The sequence below is a fragment of the Fundulus heteroclitus genome, chromosome 11, assembly GCF_011125445.2.
Source record: "Fundulus heteroclitus isolate FHET01 chromosome 11, MU-UCD_Fhet_4.1, whole genome shotgun sequence".
NCBI lineage: Eukaryota > Metazoa > Chordata > Actinopteri > Cyprinodontiformes > Fundulidae > Fundulus > Fundulus heteroclitus.
In genome coordinates this window covers 20074769-20094606 of record NC_046371.1, presented here as the reverse complement: position 1 = coordinate 20094606, position 19838 = coordinate 20074769, and the positions used below count along the sequence as shown (strand labels likewise).

At 38.1% G+C, this 19838-nt stretch overlaps 2 protein-coding genes across 3 annotated transcripts in view; one reads left to right on the top strand and one right to left on the bottom strand.

Annotated features, from left to right (window-relative positions):
* The window catches only part of mtus2a (microtubule associated tumor suppressor candidate 2a), an 87709-nt gene extending 78203 nt beyond the window's left edge, over positions 1-9506 (top strand). Inside the window, exons 14-16 of one of the 2 annotated variants that reach the window (XM_012849999.3) lie at positions 151-270; positions 413-513; positions 3744-9506. In XM_012849999.3, coding sequence (XP_012705453.2) covers positions 151-270; positions 413-513; positions 3744-4167 — 645 coding nt within the window. In that variant the 3' untranslated portion in view covers positions 4168-9506. The remainder of the gene's footprint in view (positions 1-150; positions 271-412; positions 514-3743) is intronic. The other variant, XM_012850000.3, reaches the window with a different exon arrangement.
* A 2956-nt stretch (positions 9507-12462) lies between these two features.
* stoml3b (stomatin (EPB72)-like 3b) lies at positions 12463-16794 on the bottom strand. The gene is made up of 7 exons (XM_012850006.3): positions 16651-16794; positions 14779-14885; positions 14614-14686; positions 14437-14519; positions 14145-14348; positions 13305-13439; positions 12463-13204 (listed from the first exon to the last, which is right to left on the bottom strand). The coding sequence occupies exons 1-7, from the start codon at positions 16712-16714 to the stop codon at positions 13016-13018; spliced, it is 855 nt and encodes a 284-aa protein (XP_012705460.2). The 5' UTR covers positions 16715-16794; the 3' UTR covers positions 12463-13015.
* Between the last annotated feature and the right edge of the window lie 3044 nt (positions 16795-19838).

The window sequence follows — 19838 nt, the reverse complement described above, 5'->3', positions numbered from 1 at the left end:
AGCTTAGCGTTCAGCCAAGGGGCGGAGCATTTGCACACTTTGCAAAAAGTGCACCAGCTGGATATGCAATCTTTGCAAATCTAGTGTCCTAGGGTTGTGAAGACTTTGGCAGGGTCTTCTTTTAATGCGTATTTCTGTTGTTTTCACCAGGATGCTTTAGCTCCATACCAGCACATTGAGAAAGACCTGAAGAGTCTGAAAGAGGTTGTTGAAATGAAAAACCAGCAGATTCACCAGCAGGAGAAGAAGATCTCTGACCTGGAGAAAGTGGTAGGCTCAATTAAGCCTCCTAAAGGCACAATCTTTAAAACTTTGCACGCAAATACATCTGTACGCATGTCTTTCTGCACTCCGATGATGGTGAGCGTGTGGTGAGTGAAAGATTGCACCGTTGTTGCGTTCTGAATTTGAGCAGGCTCAAAAGAATGTGTTCCTCGAAGAGAAGATCCAAGTTCTACAGCAGCAGAATGAAGATATGAGGGCTCGTATTCAGATGAACCTCACTATGTCTAGGTAAGACACACCCAGTCAACCACCAGATTGGGCTGTGAGGTCTGTGTAAGATACAATTTTACGCAAATATAGGTTGGGTCAGGGCCTCTAGGAATGTAAGAAGATCTTGTAGTGCACAATCTGCTAATATTAAACTCAACACAATGGCCTAGTCGCTGAAAGCTTGGCTTTATCTAAGCTAATAAAGAGCTATTATTATTATTACAAAACTTTGAAGGTAAAGGTGAGAACTATAAGTTTGGCTACATGGGTCAGTATGTTAGAGTCTCACTTTGTGAAAACAAAGGAAGTAATGATTTACGTGCCCTGTTTTGATGACAGAATTGACTAATACAGACTGCTTGGTTATATTACCACAGAAGAAGTCTTTTAAATCGATTATGTGCCAATTATGTGCCAATTATGTGGTGATCCTTGTAGAAAAACATCTGGAGACAGACTAAAACAGAATGTATAAATGACTGTTCAATAGCACATTGTAAGCAGTACACCATGGCTGGCCTGTTGCCGCTAAAGTAAAGGGCGATTTCCCCGATCTGTTGTTCATGGTTATTTATGATAAGTTTAATCGGTTTATCCTGTTTATTAAGTAAGATGGACAAATCATTTGTAGTTCATAACATCAGCTATTAAGATGGGTCAAGGTAGGTTGGAATTTAACAGCATTAAAAATATTTATTTATATGTTTATGTTTATATGTTTTCTGAAGCTTTCATTGTATTTTGGAAAACAGAACAATTGGAAATTCTTAGTTTTCTCTGAGATGTCTTATTTTGTTCCATTAAACCAAATATGTTCTATCTCATCGTCACCCAAGGACACAACCTCTAATGTTTTATGTCCCTTTAATAAACTTTTCTGAAAAGGACTTAGAAATTTAGTAACAGTTGGAGTACAGGCTAGTCTGTTGCAGATAACCATAAACTTTATGCACAATACTAACCAGCCAAAATAAAAAAAGATGGTTTATAAAGTGGAAAAAGGGAAATATCTATAAACAGAAAAATCTATATCAATCTATATTCTACACACTGTTCAATCACTGTCACTCAAACATGATTCAGAAAAGAAAATGTGTTCTGCCATAAGACATAATTTTTGGTTTGTACAGTGATTTTCATTATGGTTAACACTTCGTACTGCAGATCAAATGTTATATTAGCAATGTAAATAAGATGATAAAGACAACAAAAACAGCAAAACAAAAATGGCATCAAAATTTCCCAAAGCTTCCACTTAACTTAGTAACAGAAGAAGGTCCATTAGATAAGATTAGCATCCATAGTTTTAGAAATAGTAAACACTTCAAAAGAGAAGACAGCAAAACTAAGCACAAGCACATCAGAGACCCCCACCACCACCATCACCACTCCTGTTTCACAGCTGTGTTTTTTGTAAAAAATAAATTGCAAAATTTTGTAAAAGATGCCCTTAACTTCAATCTAAAAAAATTAGTAAATGCGGTTAAATATTGAAAAGCTAACAGTCCATATGATGGGATCTATATGGTGCTGAAACCTTATAAATCAATTTAATTACCCTAATAAAAATACAATTTTTGAAATATTTAAAATAAATACATATTAAATATTTTTTTTTATAAAATAAGAAAAAAATAATTTTAAATAGTAAATGTGGAAAAATTATACTGTTGCAAGTAAAATTATTGTAAATTTGCAAATAGTTGGACAAAGGCTATTTTGGTTGATGATGTTCTGATGTGAGAGCAAAACCAAAGTGAAGAAGAGGAGGAGAGGATGGAAGGTGGGGGGGAGGGGGGTGTACATATTCAATATATTTATATATTGCCATTTCACAACAGGTATAATATGAAGGCACTTTAAAAGACAAACAGATTCAGTTTAAAACAAACCCATTTTATGATAAGAAATTTAAAGTCAACTATGGTCTATAACAGGGGTGTCAAACATATGGCCCGAACAATTTAGTCCTGCCCGGTGGCTAAATGCATTATCATTATTCAACAATTTTTTTTTCCAGTGTCCTGTCTGGCAATGTGGCAATACGAATTGTTGTCTTAATGCCAAAAAGAGCTTATCAGGTTTGACTTTCACAAGTGGAGCAGTACTGCTTTTGCCATAGTGCTCCGCTTGATTTATGAATGTGAATAGTTTTATTATGATTTATGCTGGGAATATCTCAAATGATATGGACACTACAATGGGAAAGTAGGAGAGAAAATTAAGAACAACAAGAAAAAAAGAAAAGGTGGAAGAAAAAGGAGATAAAAGGAAGAGAATGATAAAACAATTATTGAAAAAAACATGTACTATGTTTAATTGAAAATCTGCAGTTCCTAGTATTGTCCACGAGGGGCGCTGTGTTTTAATCAGCAGATGGTAGCACTGAGCTTCAGATGGGGAAAATTGATTTTAAATCATTTCTTAATTTTTATCTGTTTGATGTATTTTGTCATGCAGGACAGTGTTTTTAAGTTCCAAAAAAAATGTGAATAAATGTTTTTCAATGTTGTACAGTCACTGTGATCAGTTCTTATGCATAATGCACAAGTAAATGTTTAACTGAGTAAAAGTATTGTTGAAATTGCACATACTTTTCTTAAAAACGCTGAGGTTATTCATAATGTATTGTGTAAAAGTGAAATTAATTTAATATAAAAATCAACAACAAGTCCACTTTTACTAGTTCTATTTAATCTTGCAATGAGTTTACTCGTGTAGCCCTCTTGAGATCAGATTAAGCTGTATGCGGCCCGTAAACCAAAATGAGTTTGACACCCCTGGTCTAGAATAAGTCTATTCTAACTAATTAATTAGTTTATCACTTGGTAAAAAAAAATGAAAAGTTTTCTATTAAGGAAAAAACAGCCAGTTGTTTTAAGCCACTGAATTTGCAGCAATCCCTTCCCCTGAACAAGTATGTGGCCACAGTGGAAAGGAAGTTCCATCTTGTAACAGGAAGAAACTTCTTCTACACATCCAGGCTCAGTGTGAGCGGAAATCTGCTGACATCGAATGGGAATATGAGTTAGTGTTAAAATCAGTGGACTTTCAACATTCATGCTTAGATTAAATTTGGACGGCTAAATGATTTCCGATTTCCAAAAGATCTTTCTGGTTTTAATATGAGGACCAAGACATTTTTAATAGGTTGACTTTTGTTTTTTTCGTTTTTCTTAACTTTGTGTTGTCTGACATTGCATCGTATTTCCTGCTTCGTGCAAACCATGCGCTCCTTCCCCCTACAGGCAACTGTCGGAGGAGAACGCCAACCTGCAGGAGTCCGTGGAGAAGGAGAGCACCGAGAAGAAGCGCCTGAGCCGCAACAACGAGGAGCTGCTGTGGCTTCTCCAGACCAGCCCCCTCATGTCCCCGGCCTCATCGCCTCTCCACCGCTCCTCCTTCTCCACCTCCCCCGTTCCCTCCTCCCCGCTCTTCTCCTCCTCGCCCTTGGCGGGGTGCGACTCGCCAACCCACTGTCACGGCTGTCCCAGGCAAGCTCAGTACTGCTCCCCGTCGCACAGAGCTGCTGCCAATCAAAACCTCTCTCCCGGTCCGGCCACGCCCACTCACAGGGCCGCTGTCAATCACAACTACTCCTCCGGCCCGAACACGCCCACTCACAGGGGGTCGGCAGGTCGCTGTAACTCAAACGCCTCTTTACAGAATTAAAAAGCAGTTGGTAAATCTCACACATTCCCGTTTTGTTCTTCAGTACTCCAACTCTTTCCTTCGCCGTGTGTGGTGGTACGTAAAAGTAACCAGAACCAGTTACCAGAATACTGTACAGACACTGTGAACCCCCCCAACTGGTGGTGCTCGTGATACACAGATGCTATAAGATGGGGGGGGGGGGGAAAGTGTCTCTTCTTGTCAGAGATCCATGTTTATCTTGTGTTTAATTGTATTCTGTAAATACTGTTAAATATTTAGAACAGGTATTGTTGATAGTTAAACCTCCCCCTGCATGTGTTCTGCGTAGCACGACTGTAGAGATGGAAATAGCACATTCCAGTCACGAGAAGATGATGTGGTGAACACACACACACACATATGTTAGTATATACATCATTGTGAGGACATTGCATCGCCTAACCCTAAACCTAAGGTCATGGGTAAGATGCCCAACCCTAAACATAACCTAAACTCAATTCACACCTTAGCCCTAAACCTAAGCAGTAGCCCAATTTGCATTGTGAGGATCTTGCAAAATGTCCTCACAATGCCGATTGTCCTGACAACGTTGGTCTGCTGTCAAGCTTTGGTCCTCATAAAGATAGCTATATAAGCTCACACACCCTCAGTTAAATAAGCTGTTCTCCGTCAGAATAGGATGTATTCTGTCACTCGAATTCCTGTTCTCAGTTCTATCTCTCCGTCTGGACTAAACAAAGCGCCTTAAACTTGGTCCTACCACCTCACCAGCAGAAAGCGACCAATGTTTCATTTCTAAGGGACTTCGGATCCAAAATTGGTTTGTAAATGGAAGCAAATTGCCTCCTCGAGTTCTATTTGAGTTTTTCTAATCAGCTCAGCACTGATAGTTTAGCATCCCGGGAGCCATGTTACCTGCAAAATACAAAGAACTTTGTAAACATTTTTTTTACAACCTTGCCAGGTCTTCCTTCACATGATGAGCTCCTCTTTACTTCAGTTCCCTCAGGTCAGCGCGCAAAATCTGTGTTTGCTGTTTTCTACGTACCTCAGTGGAATGTGCAGCCTGTTGTGTCTCGACAAAAAAGCGACAAAAAACACAACGTGACAGATGACAGAGAGCTCAGCGCAAAGGGAAACCTAGCAGAGGATTCACCGTTTTAATTGTTGTCTGTTTCTTTATAGGAGGATGTTTATATCTGATTTATTTATTACATGTAATTTGCTAATTAAGCAGGCATGTACTGTGAAAGTCTTCCAGTTTTATTGTAAAAAGAAACTATTGCTGTGATCTGTTTATTGATGCTGAAATGTTTAGAAAATAGCCGTGTTTGTATGTTTAAAGATGTTTCTCATGGGACAGAAGTGGAATACAGTATATGACATAGGACCCCCGAGATAGCAGACGATCTGGAGATCCTGAGCACAGTACAGTGGTTTGAATGTGCAAAAGTATTCACCCCCTGGGAACTTCACATTTTCTAACATCAGAATCCCAAACTTCCTTGTTTTTATTGAGATTATATTTAATAGACCAACACGAAGAAGCCAGATTTAATCGGATACCTCTTAATAAAAATCCCGTACAAGTAATTAGTTACCTCATCAATACAATTGCATGGCAACTCAAGCTCGGTCATAAAGGATGACTGGATAGCAACTGTGAACAACAATTTTCCAGTCTTACCACAGACTCTGAAATAAAGTCTGGACTTTGACTGGACCATTCTAGAATATGATTATATATGTGAATTTGGCATAGACGACATACATTTTTAAAGTCATTGTCCTGCTAGAAGGTCAACATCGACTCCATGAAAAAAGCATATTACAGCCTTTTTTGCAGGTTTCTTCCAGGAATACAATTCATTTTGCTCAATTAATCGTTCTACTCTCCGGCTGCTCTCTGCCCATCAGTTCAGCTAAACATCCAGCTTCTTAGTAGGTTTGCAGCTGCGTCATAATCCTTCTATTTCAAGATGATGAACAAAGCAGTGCATGAAAAGTGTGCCAAGCCTTTTAAATTTGTTGAAGTGGAAAAATATGTATCCGACTCATTCCAGTTCACAATTATGCGCTACTTTGTGTTTTTTTTATCACATAAAATCCCAACACATTACACTGAAGTTTGTAGCTATTCTGCGACAAAGAGTTCAAGGGGCATGAATACTTTTGTTTGTTTTTTTAAAGGAACTGTACATACCCTTTCACCTAAAAAATTAGCAAGCCTTGGAACATGAATGCATGGTGTTTCATTTCGTGAACTAAGCAGAGGACATGTTCAGAGCTAACTGGACACAAGTTATCGGATTTGCCTATGGATGCAGAAAATTCTGCAGACAGCAGATGATGCTCAGAGGACTCCCTTATGTAATAGTTCTCTAAATTATGTAGGTAAAGCAGAAAACCCTGTTTACCTTTTGTGATGTTCTTAATTAGTGTAAACCTTGTCAAACCTGTATTTATAGTACCTGTTCATAATCTTTTTCGTAATACACTTTTATTTTTAATCGGTATATTCATGTATACTTCTGCATACTGAATTTTCGGCATACTAGAATATATTATTCAGGGGATATCTAAGTTACAATTCAGTAGATTTTCTTTTACTTTTCTTTTGTACAACTGGCCAAAAGAGCACATAGTTTAGAACTATTTCAAAAGATTTCCCCAAATTATTTTACAATTCTGAGAAAAACACCACACCAGCCAACTATTTATATTAAAAAAAAAAAAAAACTTACAATGGCAAAAAAATATCCTATTTCAAATTGTTTGTCAAATCCCGCTGTGTAAAATTCTAGCAAAATTACCCTTCAGGGTCATGATCTTTTGCCTGGCTTTAAACAAGACATTGTGAAAAGCTGCGGTCTTTTGTCCACAAAGCTAACACAGTCTAAACTTTACATGAGGTTGACCACTGTAAATAGATAGTCAGCAGTGATATTACTGAGGGCAGCATGCATTTGGGTTAGTAGCTAATATAGTTGTATTTATTGGGAAACAGACATTTGAATTGGAGTGGGCGTGGGAGGGAATTATGTGGTTTCATTGTGAAGATCTGGCGCTGGTTACTGCTAAATTCTCTTGATGACTTGTTCTGCTAAGAAATGCAAAGAAAATGCAGAAAAAATATTTACCAGCACACTTGATTTGAATGTTTCCAGCTCAGCAGGCGAGCTGCATGTACCGCTGATGTACCAGACTTTCAGTCACAACAATGCTCTTGACGTTTTTTTGGCAGTCCTGGTAAAGATGTGTGCAAAAGCCTTGAAATGAATAGTTGTGATTCGGAGATGGTGACCATTTATAAGCTGCTTTTTCACTGCAGTTTTTTTAACAGAAAGCTTTGGACATTAGCTCTTAAGAGAGGTAAAGCTATACCGTGCTCGAATGCACGTTCTCTCACCTTTCTTATGTTGAACAGTTGATTGCAGAAATGGGTCCCTGTGTGATGGATTACAATAAAAGTTAATCTAGAGTGGTAAACTGTGTAAGATTTGACCCATATATTAGCTTAATTTGAGGTAGCTATATTAAATGATTTTTCAGGTCAATATACAGTACTTGGTGCATATCAATGCCCTTCTCAAAAACTCGCCTACATAACTGGAGAAAGTCGGTTCTGTCGCAGAATGGGTCACATGACCCATTCTAGGTTATGGCAGTCTGAGTAACAACAAAGGAAGACATATAGGATACTTACCTGACCAGACAAAATTTTGGTTATCTGATATACGATTTAATCTAGAGGGGTGAATGTGGCATTGTCTTTGCAAGTTACTCCATGACTTCTCAGTCTGCTGGTCCAAAGTGGTCTGCTATCAGGTCCCAAAACACGGAGGGAGACTGTTTAATTTTCCGACAATGCAGTGTGCCCAGTGGCCTCTGGGGCACTAAACCAGGAAGTAACAGGTATAGCGCCCCTGGTGGCTAAAAGTTACACAATGCTGCTTTAAACTTCAAATAAATAAATAAAAAATGCTTGAGTTGTATTTCTTTTATAGTAACTGTTAGAAGTAGTACTACTTGTGGCTCTAGTATTCTTTTAAACAATCATTTTGAAATATAGTAAGATTATATGGTTTCACCTACTTTTAATTTTAAATCAAAGGTCTGATTGCTGCGGCAATAAAACTATTCATTGCCGCAGCAATAAATTTAGTTAAGATTAATTTATGTATTCTAGTGCTTTTTTACACATGTTTACCGGGGGTCAAAATAGAAGTCAAGTGCGACGTTGGTCTTTAACTCCTTTACCAGCACTTTTTGATGGTCTTGAAAGAAACTCTTTTCATTAAACGTCAACATTTTTGTACGACTTGGACACAGGGTTGAATGCTCCTGACAGAGGATTGTCAAATGCAGCGTAAGAGAGATAACTACAATTGTTTTATCACATCTTTTGTTTTTTTTCTACACTGGTGATTTTAAGAATGTCTGCTCAATTGTAAAAAAAAGAAGAAAAAAAGAAAAAAATAAAGTCCAGTCAGATACTCACTGTGTTTTCAGATTGTTCGGGATTATTCCTCACTCATGTCACTGAAAGATTCCTCCTAAAAGCTTCACCTCAGGTGCAAAAACTACAGTCTACAAGGATGCAACATAGCTATTGTTTACAAATGGCAGCAAACAGTCCTGGATTTCAATATAAGTCTTTTGAATGGACTACAGTTTCTAAACCGTAAACCTGGTATTGTAATGACCCTGCAATGTGTCCCTTGGACATTTGTTTCTCACTTTGCTCTGAATGTAAAAAACAAAAAAAAAAGAAAAAATAATTAATTATTGCATTTTTATAAAACTCTTTCATGCCATTTTGTTTACTAAAGAAGGACCTCTTTGTGATCATTTTGTAGCAGCCATTGAATATGTAGCATTTGGTCGAACCTACCCACAGAACAACGTGAATAATTTAATATATTTGACAAGGTTTTTGAACACTCATGTTGATTTTTGAATGCTACGGTAGCAAATGTGGCTTGTCTACCATCAGTTCAATAATTGAAATTTGTAGAGGATTATCTTTAAAACCTATAGCTCAGATGGATTTTGATCCCGAGACTTGATTTTTGGTGCTGATTGTATGTTTGAATGTAAATACATTTATAACTCGAGTTGTGTGTCTTTGTGCACCGACAGAAACAGAAGCATGTTTTCTCGGCCTTTGCTGTCCTCGTTCTCCTGTCCTCTTTTTTGACCTCTCCGCATTGTTCATGGTTAAGCTATAACTAATGTGGGGAGACGTAGAAAAGGAGGGATAAAAGCGTTCATCAGTGTAATGTGAACACGGTATGTTGATGCTTTTATTTGTCATTTCTGGGGAGAGGACAGTATTAAAGTGTTTAAGAAAAATATTAAATGGCTTGTGTTCTTTTTTAATGGGTTGTGCCATACTGTACAAATTATATTAATAATACTAGCCAACAACAAGGCAAGGCAAGTTTATTTATATAGCACTTTTCAGTAACAAGATGATCCAAAGGGTTGTATATCCTCCAATATGGGACTAGAAAACAAGAGATATACTGTCCTTTGCATGTATTCAATTCAATTCAAATTCTAAAATACTTTATTGATCTCAAAGGGAAATTAATTCTTGTTATACCATGGTCTGGATGAATACTCGATTCTGACTGGCTTCAGGGTGTCCATTAAAAAAGCTCTGGTCAAATAGCCTGATTGTTCTAAATTGTTGCGCTGGCTCAAACGTTGGCTGGTAATGGTTAGACAGTTGACGCTGGTTACCTTTGCTTCTTGTGAAAAACATACAATTGTATTGTTGAAAAAAAAAACATTAAAGTGTTAATAATTTAGTTAATATTTCTTAAAGTGACCATGGTATAAGCGGGATACTGCCCTTCCAGGTGTCCATTATCAGAAATTAATGGACTTCGGGGAAACCACTGTCGTCCACTTTGGATGGTTCATGCCCCCACGTCATGCATGAATTTCTGAAAATGGACATCTCATCGGGCATCGTCCCTTACTTGTAACTCATATTAATCCAAATTCTTCAAAGAGTTTTTGTAGATAGTGATGGCTGTTGGCAGGAAAGATCTGTTGTAACGGTCTGTATTACAGCAAATTTGAACAAGCGTCTGACTGAAGACACTTTTCCCAACACAGTCTCATTAAGAGGATGGTCAGGGTTGTCCATAATTTTCTTGGTTTTATAAAGAATCCTTCGTTGCATTATCATCTTCAGAGGTTCCACGGTCGTCTCCAGAACAGAACCAGCCTTCTTTATCAGGTTGTGGAGCCTTTTTAGGTCCCTGGCTCTGATGCTGCTGCCCCCAACAGATGACAGCAGAAAAGATGACGCTCTCAACAACAGACCTATAGAAGATCTCCAGCATCTTGATGCAAACCTTGAAGGACAAAACAAAGGAGTTGATTGTGAAATCCACAATCAACTCCTTTGTTTTGTTCACATTCAGGATGAGATGATTGCTTCCACACCATACCACAAAGCGATCCACTAGATCTCTGTACTCAGCTTCTTGTCCATCTCTGATACACCCGACGACTGCAGAGTCATCTGAGTATTTCTGTAGATGACAGGAGTCAGACTTGTGCTCGAAGTCTAAAGTGTACAGAGTGAAAAAGAACAGGATCAGTCTCACAAACTGTGGTCTGTTTGTCAAGTAGTCATAGACCCAGGTGACTGTCTCCTGAAGTTTCTGACAAAGCAGGCTGAAATGTCTTTAATGCACTGGAGAAATCAGAGAACATGATCCTCACAGTGCTGCCTGCTTTGTCCAGATGACAGTGGAGGTTGAAGGGTGAAGAGAGGGTGCAAAATCCCACAGAGCTGCTCTGAACAGACCTTCAGGACTCTGGGGCTGACACCATCTGGACCTGCAGCCTTGTTCCGGTTCAGTATCTCCAGCTGACTCTTCACCTGACTTCTAGATCCAGAAATGTGGGAGAGGGAGGCAAAGGGAGCAACAGCATCTCCTGACTGAAGGCAAACTGGTGGAAGCAGAAGAATCCATGTTGGAAGATGGAACATCTGTGGGTCAGAGGAGGGTGGGATGTCTGTTTGTCTGGGTACACGAGAGGAGGAGGATGGGATTGATCATGAACTGGACCTACTGAAGAATGAGCTCAGCTCAATGGCTCTGTCCAGAATTTCATCTATACAATCCTCCTTTTGCTTGAAGCCCGTGATCTTCTTCATCACTGACCACACATCTCTGATATTGTTCCTTCGCGCTTTATTTCCCAGCTTCTTCCTATACTTCTCTTTGCTAAGCTTGACTTTGAGCTGCTTCTATATACTCTTCAATGGCTCCTTATCTCGCTCCCCAAATGCTCTTTTTTTCCTGTTTATATGTCTTGAAGCCTTTCCTACTTTGTCATGTTACAGTTACAAAGTTAAATGTATCTTAGTGGCAAATTGGAAGCAATGTGGGAAAAGAGGACTGGATTTCATTTATTATCTATGCACAACACATCTTTCCCATATTCATTGCATCAAAATGCCAAAGGTGTGTTGTGCATTTGTATTAAGCCACCCTGAGTCAATAGTTATAGAACCCATATTTTGCTGCAGTTAAAGCTGCAGGTCTTTGGGGGTAGGTCCATACCAGCTTTTGCACATCTGGATACAGAAATGTCTGTCCATTTATCTTCGCAAAATAGCTCAAACTTTGTTAGGATGGTTGGACAGTAACTGTGAACAGCAATTTTTTTAATCTTGTCACAAACTCTCAAATGGACTTAAATTCAGATTTTCACTGGGCCATTTTAGCAAGCAGACAGACTTAGTTCTAAACTGTTGCATTTTAACGCTTGTATGTGTGTGATTTGTGATCTTACAGGAAGGCGAGCCTTTGCCTTACTCTGAAGTGTTTTACGGCTTCTAACAGCTTTGCTTCCATGTTGCGCTGTACTTAGCTCCAACAAACATCTTGTTGGTCTGATAGGATTCTCTGTCCCTGCTTAAGTAAACAATCTCCTCAGCGTGATGCTGCCACCACTACGTTTATCACGGGGTTATGTGTAGCTTTAGTTTTCTGCCACATGTAGTATTTAGTTTTTATTTTCTCATGCAACCAGAACATCGAGGAATATTAGTTTTTTTTGCCATTCTTCCTTAAAGAAGAAATGTGTGTTGTCTACACCATAGTTGTTTTCCAGCAAACAGGTTCTTTCACCTCTTCTTGAAGTTTTGCCTGTAGCCTAACCCTGCATTAAACCTCTTCAAACCTTCATTCCTGAACAGTCTGCTGTCTTCCTCAGTCTTAATGTTGTTCACAAACGTTCTTTACCAAAGACCTTCACATACCGAAATTAAATTACACAGACTTCAGTGGATTTAGTTTATTTAAGAGTACCAGAGTAAAGTGACTTAAATATACATACACACATTTTCAAGAATTTTATTTGTAAAACAAAAATAAAGAAAATGACAACAAGAAAGTATCCTTGATTGCCACTTCAAAAATAATGTCAACAGGGCATAATATTCCTGAAAACTAAAGTATGGCTTTTCAAAAACATATTTTGTTCAAGGAACAAAATCTATTTCAAGGATTTGGGGCTTTTCAGATTTAAGATACAAGAGAAGCTTTTCAAATTATTTGACACCATGGAACACATTTTCTTGACACTTTATATTCGTTTCTTGTTTTATTTACATTCAGCTACTTGTACTTGCTCCCAATTTCACACTGCTATTCCATATTCTGTTCAGTCATAGGAAAGGCCCCATGTGATCAAGACCAACAGTATCAAACAAGCCAAGGAACCTTGACATTGGACTAAATAATGGCAGGTTTATTTTCTCTAGTATAGGCATAAACTAGAGCGTTCGCTGCCCAACTCCTTCCTCAAAGTGCAAATGATGGCATGAGTGCCCTCACTTGCGCATGAAATGAGACACGATATCCATGGGCAGTGGGAAGATGATGGTGGAGTTCTTTTCTGCTGCGATGGTGTTGAGAGTCTGCAGGTAGCGGAGCTGCAGGGCTGACGGAGACTCTGCGATCACAAGAGAGGCCTCCTTCAGGGCGCGAGAGGCGTTCATTTCACCCTCTGCTGCAATCACCTACAGCAAGACAGAGACAAGCATTAAAATACTCAATCATCAGATTTTGCGTGATGCACTCATCGCTAATTTTAAAAGAGTTTCTGGGTTTTATCCTGACCTTAGCCCTGGCCTCTCGAGCTGCTTCAGCTTCAGCTGCCATGGCTCTCTGCAGCTGAGTAGGCAGCTTCACATCTTTGATCTCCACACGCTCCACCTTGATGCCCCAGTTGTCCGTGGCCTCATCCAGGTTTGACTGGAGATTACAGAAAGAGGATCATCACCTCAGACTTGGAACTTGAAAATGTCTTTAGTGGTGTTTAGAGGAGGAGAAGTGCAATTTTATATCTGACAAATACGAGTATTTCAGATTAAAAGCACCTTTCAAAACAACAACTTGTAAGTAGGCATTAGACAGACTTATCAAGCATGCATTTCTGTATTAAAATGCTTTTTTTTTATTTGTCTAATGTAATATTCTAAATGTAAATGCAGTGTTTTTCTTAGCGGTAAGTAGAAAATCATCATAATCAACATAAATAAAGGCTTTAAAACATAATTTTTTGTAATTATTTTGTGAATAAGTTAAATAACATTCCAATTTATGGAATATGCCTTTATGTGCATAACAGAGGGGAAATCTGTGTTGCCTATGAAGTGGCCAAGATAGTTCGAATTTATTCGAACATGAACATGATACAAATATAAAAATAAAATAGTGCACAGTAACAAGAAGTGCATAAGAAAGAAGAGAAAATACAGATTTTTGTTTCAGTTAACATATCATGCTCAAAATGACAGTTCAGAAGCTATATAACCCTGAAGGAAAGAAGGATTACCCTTGGTGTGCAATTTATAATCTTCCAGGCCTTTGACAAACACAGTAATGATTTATGACTCAGGAAAGTGGGAACAAAAGTCAGTCTAAGAAGTGTTACCTAAGCCTTTTGAGTTTACATACCTGCATGCTGTGAGCGATGCCCTCACGATCTGACAAGACCTCCGCAAGGTTCTTGGTGCCAAGAACATTTCTGAGGGTGGTTTGTGCCAGCAGCCGAGTGGAGAAGTCAGCGTTAGTCACATTGGCCACAGAGGCGATGGGGTCACTAACTCGGAAGTACACCACGCCATCCACACACACGGTGACTGAATCTTTAGTCAGAATCTAGAGCGAGCATGCACACTAAAGTCACTTCTTTTGATGGGGTTCTGGATAAAGTTCCTCTAAATGTGGGTTGTTGTGTGTCACTTACCTCCTGTGGTGGGATGTCAAATGACACAGTTCTCAGGTCCACTTTCACGATGGAATCGGTGCATGGCAAAATGAAGAAAATTCCTGTCGACATTCAGATGAAGGCAGGAACGTTTAGTATTTCAATTTAAAAATTGGTGTAAAAAAGCTAACAAAAGAAGCAACAAGACTACCACACCTGGTCCTTTTGCCTTTCGGCCTGTGATGCGACCCAGCCTGAAGATGACGGCCCGCTCGTACTCTTGAACAATCTGACAGAATCAGTATCACAAACACGAAATCAGCCCATGTTCACGTTTGCGCTGAAACACAATGGTTGCTTTCTGGTTTTCAGATCACTCACCTTAAAACAAAACCAGATTGTGATCGGGAAGGTCAGAAAAACGAAGAATCCTGAGACAATTACCAAAAACCAGCCGATGCACCCCAGAGATCCAATGGGCCCTTCGGCTAGTGAAAGGAAACGAAGAGACAGTGATTTGACAGATTTTCTGACTAGATTGCCATGACTGTAAATGTAGAAATGCTACTTTGTAGCGCAAGTAGGCTGATTTTACAGTGATTCGACGGGAACGGGAAGAGAGAAAAGGGGGTTAAGACAAGGAGTCTCAAGATTGATCTTCAAACCCTAAATGACCCAGTTGAGGAGTTATCGCCTCCGAACATGGGCTGACTGCTCTACTGTCCCCTTGAAATGCCTGCTTTAACAAAATCTGAATTGCTAAAGCAAGAGGGGGAACTGCTAACATGTAGCGCGCATGCTAGAAGGTGATTACTTCCATTCAACTGTTAGCATGGACTTTACACCACATAAAATTATAATGCTCTACTGCAAAACACGTGTCTTTTGTTTACCTGTGACTCTGAATGCCACATGCAGACATAAGGTGTGTCGAAGGTTGCGTTTTTGTTATCCTTGTGACTATGACACACCACTCGCAGTCGTCATTCCCCCCCCCCCCCCCCCCCACACACAAAAAAAACAACCACAAGAAATCAGTGCAAAGAGCAAATATTAATATGTTGGCTGACGCAACATGATCTCTTGAGTATGGCTTTGTTAAGAAAAGTAATAAAACAAGGCTGACGTTGTTTCCCGCTCAGGCTAATTAGTGCTGATGAGAAGCCTTTCTTTTCAAAGTTTATGTTTTTTTTGTTATCGGAGAAAAGACAATTAATCCTTGATGGAAAGTTTCCTCTTTGCAAGCCTCTGTTGCTTTTGCTATAGTTACCCGCACCTCAGTAGATAAAGTTCAACCAAAACCACATTAAACTAGGTCGCACCTCACCAAATCACTTGACCAAATGGAAACGGCGTCCTGTTGTTCAACCTAGGAAAATTGTCACTGTTGCAAAATGAGAAATGTATTTCTCAATGCATAACTGATGCAGAAAACTCTGTGTTACTGGCTCATTTGATCTAGTGAAGTGAACATGAAGAGTCAACAGTATGCTACCACAGGGTCTAAAACAAAGTGCTTAATGGCAACACGTGCTGTATTTGTGAGTATAACTTCAACCGGTACAACAAAAGCACCAGAACTTTCACTCTTTAGCATGGACTGACTTCTCCAGCTCGACAAAGGAAGCAAAGGCTGGATTAAACACAGACGGGATAATAACGCAGTCGCGACCAGCTTTATAGAACAGCGCTTTCTGCATTTGAAAATATATGTAGGCCTGACTGATAATAAATGGACAATCACTCTATCGTCTTTCATGGGTCATTTAGGTTTATCTAAAAACTGAAGGATGGAAATTGTCCACACCTGTTAGTCAAAGCTCTGAAAATAACAGTTTGCTTTTGCTTGTCTTAATAGAGCATGTAAAAAAAAAAAAAAAAAAAGTGGGGAAGCTAATGCCCAAGCGTTCTCAGTCACATGCTGTTGGGAGCATTTATCTTCATGACATGTGATTTCTGTCTCTATGACGATGGAGCCATGCTATCCCCTGGCTTGTGTGGCCGCTTTTTATCAGCACAGGTGTGTTCGTATCTACGCATGAAGCACAATAAACTCCTGCTGTCATGCAGATCGTGACCCATTTTACATAAAGAGCGCCTGGTCAGCGTAAGACTACATGAAATCATTAATAACCGAAGCAAAAAAACCAAAACAATACAAAAAACAAGTTCTATGTAGTAATAACAGCTGTGCTACATGACTCAAACTGAAGATTAAGCATAAGCATGAAACACAAAAAGGATTTGGCTCACATATTAGGTTATCTTTGCTCACGCCTCTTCTCTTCTGGCTTTCCATTTGGTCTTCCATTTCCATGTGCTGCTCAGAGCTGAGTGAATTCCCCAGAAATGTGCAGAGAGGGTTTGTCAAAGTGCTTCTACATAAGGGGAAGTGATCCAGCCTTTTAAAGCTGCATCACAGCGATATAATGGTCCGTAATGTGTAGGTGTGGCCGTGACTCTGAGCTGATCATCAACAGAGGGCAGCCAGGAAGCCTCAACATGGTTAACTAATAGTATTGTAAAGTTGCAAAATAATGGATTGTGTTTTTTTTTTTTTTTTAAAAAGAAAAAGGGAAAACAGAGAACAATCCTCTTTTACTTGATAATGACGTGTCACAGACAAATAGTCCGAGGTAATTTCTAGGTAAAAAAATAGAAAGTGTAAACAGCATATTTTTATAAAATCTACAAGTGTACACATATTATAGATGCATAATTACAAATTATGTAGCCATAAGCATAAATATTTCAAAATAGTGCAGATTATATATCATGGTGTGTACAAATGATGGGTTAACTAGGGATGGATTTTCAGTTGATACATTTGCTTCTTCTTACTCATTGTACGAAAAGAGAATGCAGTATTTTATCTTTTTCCATTTATTTGAATTATGGAGATTTGTGGACAAGGCTTCTTAGTCATATTAATTATTTCATTCTGCTTATTTACTTTTTTCTCATGTTTTGCATTAACCATAGTGCTTTGTGTGTGTTAAAGGAAGGTTTCCCTCATTCATTCCTTCATTTATTAAATGGATATAATATGTGTATTGTATATACAGTAAGCAGACACTTTTTACGGTTTATACAACGGCAGAACAACATGGATAGAAATTTACAAATTCTCTCTTACCCACCCCTCATACTCCTGAGCAGGGTGGGTGGCACTCCATCTCTCTGAGGGTTCCTCTCTGTATCTTATCTGTTTCTAAGATTGTGCTCTTCTGGTCTGAGATGTCTGATGTTTCTCCAAGTTGGAGCCAATTGGTTATGGTATTCCATCTATCTGTCGGTGGTACATCCCATGCAGGGTTTTTTCCTCGCATATATATATATATATATATATATATATATATAGTAGGTTAATTATTTATTATGGTGGTAATTGTTATAAGAAAAGGCAATGTTAACCTTTACTACATGTATTAAAATCTCTGTTATTTAAGCAATATTTCACAAAAGCGAGTATAACCAGCACATTTTTGTGCTGACGATGTGACACTTTACAGTTTAACCAGACAGGTCCCACACAGGCCTCACCGTAGTTGACCAAAGCATTGTATCCAAAGGTTGGCTATGAAAGAATAGCGGTACGGTTGCTGCCAGCATCCTGGCAGGTTGAAGAGAAAGGGGATCAGCCTTTCAATGCTAGGGTCAGATATCCAACACTGCATCAAATTGGTCTGCATGTCTGTTGTCCCCTTTCTTAAGGTGATGCACAAAAAGTCCGCAAACATGCTGCTGAAGGCCAGCAAACTAAGGACTTGAATTACTGGAACCATGACTTAGGGTTGGATGAGACCAAGTATTGTTTGTTCTTTCTTTTATGCTGTTTCTTTATGTGATCTTTATTGTTATGATGCTGCTTGCTCTATACGGTGTTCTTGAGTGTTCTGAAAGGAGGTTTTGAATAAAATACTACTAATAATAATAATAATTTAAAAAAAGTATTATTATTACTACTATTATTATTACATCCAGAAGCTCCTTAATATCATCATGGGGGAGTGGAAGAGGAATCCAGTGGCAACCCGTGAAGCTCTACTGAACTCCATGCCCAACACAGTTAGGGCAGTGCTGGAAAAAATATAGGGGCCACACTTAATATTGACACTTTAGGCACTATTTGGACATGTTCAATTAGATGTGCACTCATTTTTATTGCCAGTGGTTTATAGACAATGGCTATGTGTTGGATTATTTTGAGGGGATAGCAACTTTACACTATCATAAAAGCTTTAAACTGACTACTTTACATTGTAGCAAAGTGTTATATCTTAAGAGAATTAACTATTTACAAGACTGTGAGTATTCACATTTGTGAGATAATATATATATATATATATATATATATATATATATATATATATATATATATATATATATATATATATATATATATATATATAAGAAAAAACATTTAAGTCCTTTGAAATGGTCTATATTATATCTACTGCTACAGTAAATGAGCTGAAATATATAATATATAATATATTTATATTTTATATTATATATAATTTTATTATATATTTTTTATATAATATATATTTTTCTTGCCTGATTCAACTAATAACACGTTTATAATTACTGCCAAACATTTACCTTTTCAGACTTGTTAGGTTATTTCTAAAACCTTTTAATGGAATAATAATACATATTTATACATAGTGTACTTTATTCATAATATAGTTACAAAACCCAAAATATCTGGTTAATATTAACTTGACACACCCTTGATTATGGAGTTGTGAATAGTTGTGTTTGTCGGCTCCATTGCTTTATATTCTTAAATGTAAATAAAATCTGTCTTTGGAAAAGGGGTTCATACAGTCTTTCGTCAGTTAAAAATCTGTCTGACAATCACACAATTTTAGTCGGAAAATCCTTTTTGAGGGAACTGTTGCATGTTTCTATGAGAGTAGATGCTCAGTGAAGACAAGTGGTCATTTGTTTGGCAAAGGTGAGATAGTAATCAAACGGAAGTGGAAAATATGAACAAATGGAAACGACATGAGTGGAATCCTGTGACTGGAAATCCTCGTGACTGATTAACACCTGACTGATCACCTGTATTGAGCAATGCTACTGACATTAGTGATAAGCGTTATATAGGATGTGCGACAGAGTGCCATAAACTCATTAAGTTGATTACTACATTTGTAAAAATGGAGGGAGGTGGCTACTCTCTGCAAATTAAAACTGAAAAATAACATTTATGGTTCCTTTCATGATAGACTATTATGTTGGTAATTTACATTTTAGAGAAATTATTGTTGAATTGTATTATTCAAAGGTGCAATTTTTACCCATCTCATATCTATCCATTTATCTATGTGTGTATATATATATATATATATATATATATATATTTTTTTTTTTTTTTTTCACGTTTTCTAATGCTGACATAGTATTATTTTGAATAAGTAACATGCTTTCTA